This window comes from Plectropomus leopardus, unplaced genomic scaffold (assembly GCF_008729295.1).
Source record: "Plectropomus leopardus isolate mb unplaced genomic scaffold, YSFRI_Pleo_2.0 unplaced_scaffold18160, whole genome shotgun sequence".
NCBI lineage: Eukaryota > Metazoa > Chordata > Actinopteri > Perciformes > Serranidae > Plectropomus > Plectropomus leopardus.
This window is the reverse complement of record NW_024619565.1, coordinates 1-4,141: the sequence shown is the minus strand read 5'-3', so window position 1 is coordinate 4,141 and position 4,141 is coordinate 1. Positions and strand designations below refer to the sequence as shown.

Here is a 4,141-nt window from a genome sequence, read left to right as displayed (position 1 = left end):
TTTTTTTTATTTGAAGAAATTGACTTTTCTGTAAATCTGCCAGTGGATTAATCAACCACTTGTATAAACTGTTTGGTAATGTAATTTATATCAAACATCACATTTTATACACTCTTCTTGGGATTTTATGTTACTTTGAATTTGTAAAGTACATTGAATATGTCAGTTAAATGTAGTGAACTAAAAAATACAATATTTCCCCTTTTACATGTAGTGGAGTAAAAATATCAAGTGGCATGAAAAGAAAAAACTACAGCTAAGTACAATTACCTCAAATTCGTACTTCAGTACAGTACTTGAATAAATGAACTAGGTTAAATTCCAAACTTCACAGAACTTTTAAAAGTTTTATGTTACATTAACGTTATATCCAAGTCCATATTTCAATTCTTTTTTTTGTGCACTAATTACATCGTGATAACTATAGAAATCCATTCACAGTTTAAATTCAGTGAAAGTAGAAGTTAGCTTTTTGTCAAAAAGCTAACTTCTCACTAAGCTGAAACAGCATTAATAGATTTTGACTTTTCTTATCTTTCCTGCCACAGAAAGCATCCATAAGCTGAAAGAGAAAGCCAAGAAGAGGAAAGGACGAGGCTTCGGTTCAGGTGAGTCATCTTTATTGTGATATTGGCTCATGCAGCCCAACAGTCCTGCAGCTTTTAATATTAGGCTGGTCTGCAGGGGTTAATATGTTCCTGTGTTTCTGTTTCCAGAGGAAGGAGCCAGGTCCAGAATCAAAGATGATACCTACGATACTGTGGAGCAGGACGGTGACGAGCCAGGCCCCCAGAGATGTACGTGTTGCAGTTCTTTCGTAAAAATGCAGTTTAGTGTAAATGTAACATAAAAAAGTCTAAGCTCGTGTGTCACCTTAAAGGGCCCCTGCAATTTTTCAAGTTCTTGCTTCCTCTGTCATTTATACATTTACTTAATTAACAACGACTAACAAGACAAGTACATGAAATCTCTCTCATCACCAGCTTTTTCAGTCCCATTCACATTTTTCAACAATGTCTGTGCATCATGCAGTGGACATAATATTTTTTAATCCAGCTGGTTTGAATAGTGTGTCTTTAATCTGAAAATATCTTTCTGATAAACAGCTGCTTATCTGCTTTATTGCTAAGTGCATTTATATATATACACAAGGAATTTGACTTGATGTGTTGGTGCAAAACAATTAACACGAAGGAAGAATAAAGAATATTGAATTTAAATAGTATAAGAGACAAAAAGATAGAAGCAATTTGGGGCGTCAGTGGCTGAAAAAAAAAAATATATATATATATAGAAGCAATTTAAAAATATAGAATGAAAAAACAATATAAAGAACACTCAGTGCATGTACGAAAGGTTCAGTGGAGGACGTACAGATGTGCAGAAGTTGGTTTTACAGTGCAAAATATCTACAGTCTAAATAAACAAGTCAGCTGACGTGTGCATGTAAAGAAATCTGGTCCAGTGTGCGTTAATGTAACGCATAAAAACTTTAGCTTTTATGCATTAAGCTCTGTGTCTCAAATGTAAAGTTAACACATAAGAGGCAACAACTGGAGCTCAGTAAGATTGATATTTGTCCAACCAGTGTTCATTTGTACATCTAGTTTAGATGTGACTTTTATTAATCACAACTCCACGTGTCGTTAGTTCCAATAGTTAAACGTGCCGTTTTGTTTATGATTTGAGCCCTGATGCATGTCCTCGTCTTCATCTTGTTGCAGCTGTGGAGGGCTGGATCCTGTTTGTGACCGGTGTCCATGAAGAGGCCACAGAGGAAGACATCCATGACAAGTTTTCAGAGTTTGGCGAAATCAAGAACCTGCATCTTAATCTTGACCGCAGGACGGGCTACCTCAAGGTGAGACAGATAACCGCGAATCTTTGGCATTCTTGTGTGTGTCGAGTTGACCTTTGTTTCGTGTCAGATTATAACATCAAGTAGATTCACACCCGTTAGTGTTTATTTTGTATTTTTCATCAGCACAGCCTCAGCTATAGTAGATTAGGAATGTTACTTTTAATTGTACAATATAATCAGCTGTTTAACGGACATCTCACCTAGTTTTTCAATCAGTCCAATAGATGGTCAACGTGGATGTTAATCTGTTTGGGATTCTGCCGATTTAATGTCAGAAAGCATTTGATGGAATAAGAAATTGCTCTAATACCAAATAACTAGATTTCTTGTATAACTGAGGTGAATATTTTAGCGTCCTCTTTGCAAGTACACACACGTGTTGCATTACCAGCCATTGTACACTGCACACACCATTTGTTAGCTAGATTAAAAATAAACTTCTTTTTAATAAAATTGAATTTTCCTGACGTATTATAAAGGTATTTTCTGATAGATAATATAATTTTAGATGTTTTAATTAGATTCTGGTCGAAAAAATGTCTGACTCAATTAGCCTACTATGACGGGGAAATATTCTTGATTTTTGCATTTAGCTTGAAAATGAATAGAGAACAAAGATAAAATTATTTTTAATTTTTTACCAAAAAGATGCTTTGGAGTGTTATAAAAATCAAGAGACATGAACAGAAGATAAAACAAAGTTGTAATAGAAATATGAAAAAAAAAAGTACAAATCGGATTTAAATTGAATTATAGTGCAGCATAACACACTCTAAAGTGTCCTGCAACTGTTTGCACAGCACAAATCAATTAACCCTCAACGGTGACACCACAAAGCGTTGTACATGTTCAAAGACCAAACAAAATGCCATCTAATGAGCCAAATGTGTGTTTTCTTCTTCTTCTTTTTTTTTAACTCTTTGGTTAAAATTACTGAAAGAATTTCCAAACATCATGCTGACTCAACCTGAAAATTGAACAACTGTCCCAGTTTAACTGAATTCACACTAACTGCTGTATACATGATTTATTATTTCTAAATGGTAAGAAAGTCAAGCTGCATGTATCGTATTAAATTATGTAAATTATTTTTAAAAAATCACCCTACAATAACATGTCATCAAGAGTCACTCAGTGTGTGTACGAATTAACGTGTTGTGGTTATGTGGTGTTGTGGCATAATAAGACAACAGACATTTTGGCCATTTTTGACAATTTTAGATTGTATGGGTCTCTAATGTAAATGCAGAAGCACTGACCCAGCAAGCTTCATCTTTCCTGCTGAGCCACAAGGTGGCAGCATTGTTTTAAAATGACGTAAAAACTGAGTGTCTTCGCCCTGAAGCCGACTCTCCACTGTCATTTCAGTCCAGCGTAGAGAATGTCCGCCTTCATTACCGTCTGTTTGATGATTAACATGATTTAGCAACAGTGTCAAACATTTTATTGGTCATCTTTCAGTGTGTCAGAGTCACGAAATGTTTAAATGTTGTCTGAGCTTTTGTGTTAGGTTCAAAATCCTGTGATCAGACGCTGGTTACAGGTGTAGATGGAGAGTTGTTTTCTGTACTTTGTGGTAAATTTAATTTGAGAAATGCGACTGAATTCCAGAGCAGTGTTAGCATAAATGTGCAATGACTCACATGCTGTCCTGATGACTCTTCCTAGGGATATGCACTGGTGGAGTATGAGACATACAAAGAGGCCCAGGCAGCCATGGAAGGGCTCAACGGTCAGGACATGATGGGACAGCCCATCAGTGTTGACTGGGGGTTTGTCAGAGGGCCCCCCAAGAACAAGAGGAGGTGAGGGTGGTGTGTGTGTGTGTGTTTGTTTGTTTGTTTGTTTGTTTTTTATCTGCATGGCTGCGGCAGCAGTAACTTCCCAGTACAGAGTGTACTCAACAGTGTTTGTGATGCATTTTGCAAAAGTCAATCTTCATGTTCAGAGAATACTGTTATAAGCAAATTATGGTACAGTCTGATCATGTTATATACATTTGTTCCTCTATCATTTTGCAGCCTTTGCTGCTTGCAATGTTAAAAAAAAAGTAGGATAGCTATTTAACCCTCTAAGATCTGGATTGAGAGGTTGTGTCCCCGACCTTAAAAAAACAAAAGTTAGCAAAAGGTGATGAGATAATGATCTGAAAATTAGCTGCTGGAATTATCAGCGAAAATGTCTAGGAAATTATATTTATGTTTTTCCAATTATATATTTAGAAATATGTTACTCTTGATTTTTTCTGGAGAAATCAAGTCAATTTGCTTAAGTTTCACA

The 4,141-nt window shown here is 35.8% G+C and overlaps 1 protein-coding gene across 1 annotated transcript; it reads left to right on the top strand.

The window, feature by feature from the left end:
- Positions 1 to 517: 517 nt before the first annotated feature.
- LOC121965003 (RNA-binding protein 8A-like) lies at positions 518 to 3,670 on the top strand (the record flags this gene model as incomplete). Its single annotated transcript, XM_042515170.1, has 4 exons — positions 518 to 608; positions 717 to 797; positions 1,725 to 1,861; positions 3,530 to 3,670. Coding segments are annotated over 4 exons (450 nt in total), but the record flags the coding sequence as incomplete, so codon positions are not given.
- Between the last annotated feature and the right edge of the window lie 471 nt (positions 3,671 to 4,141).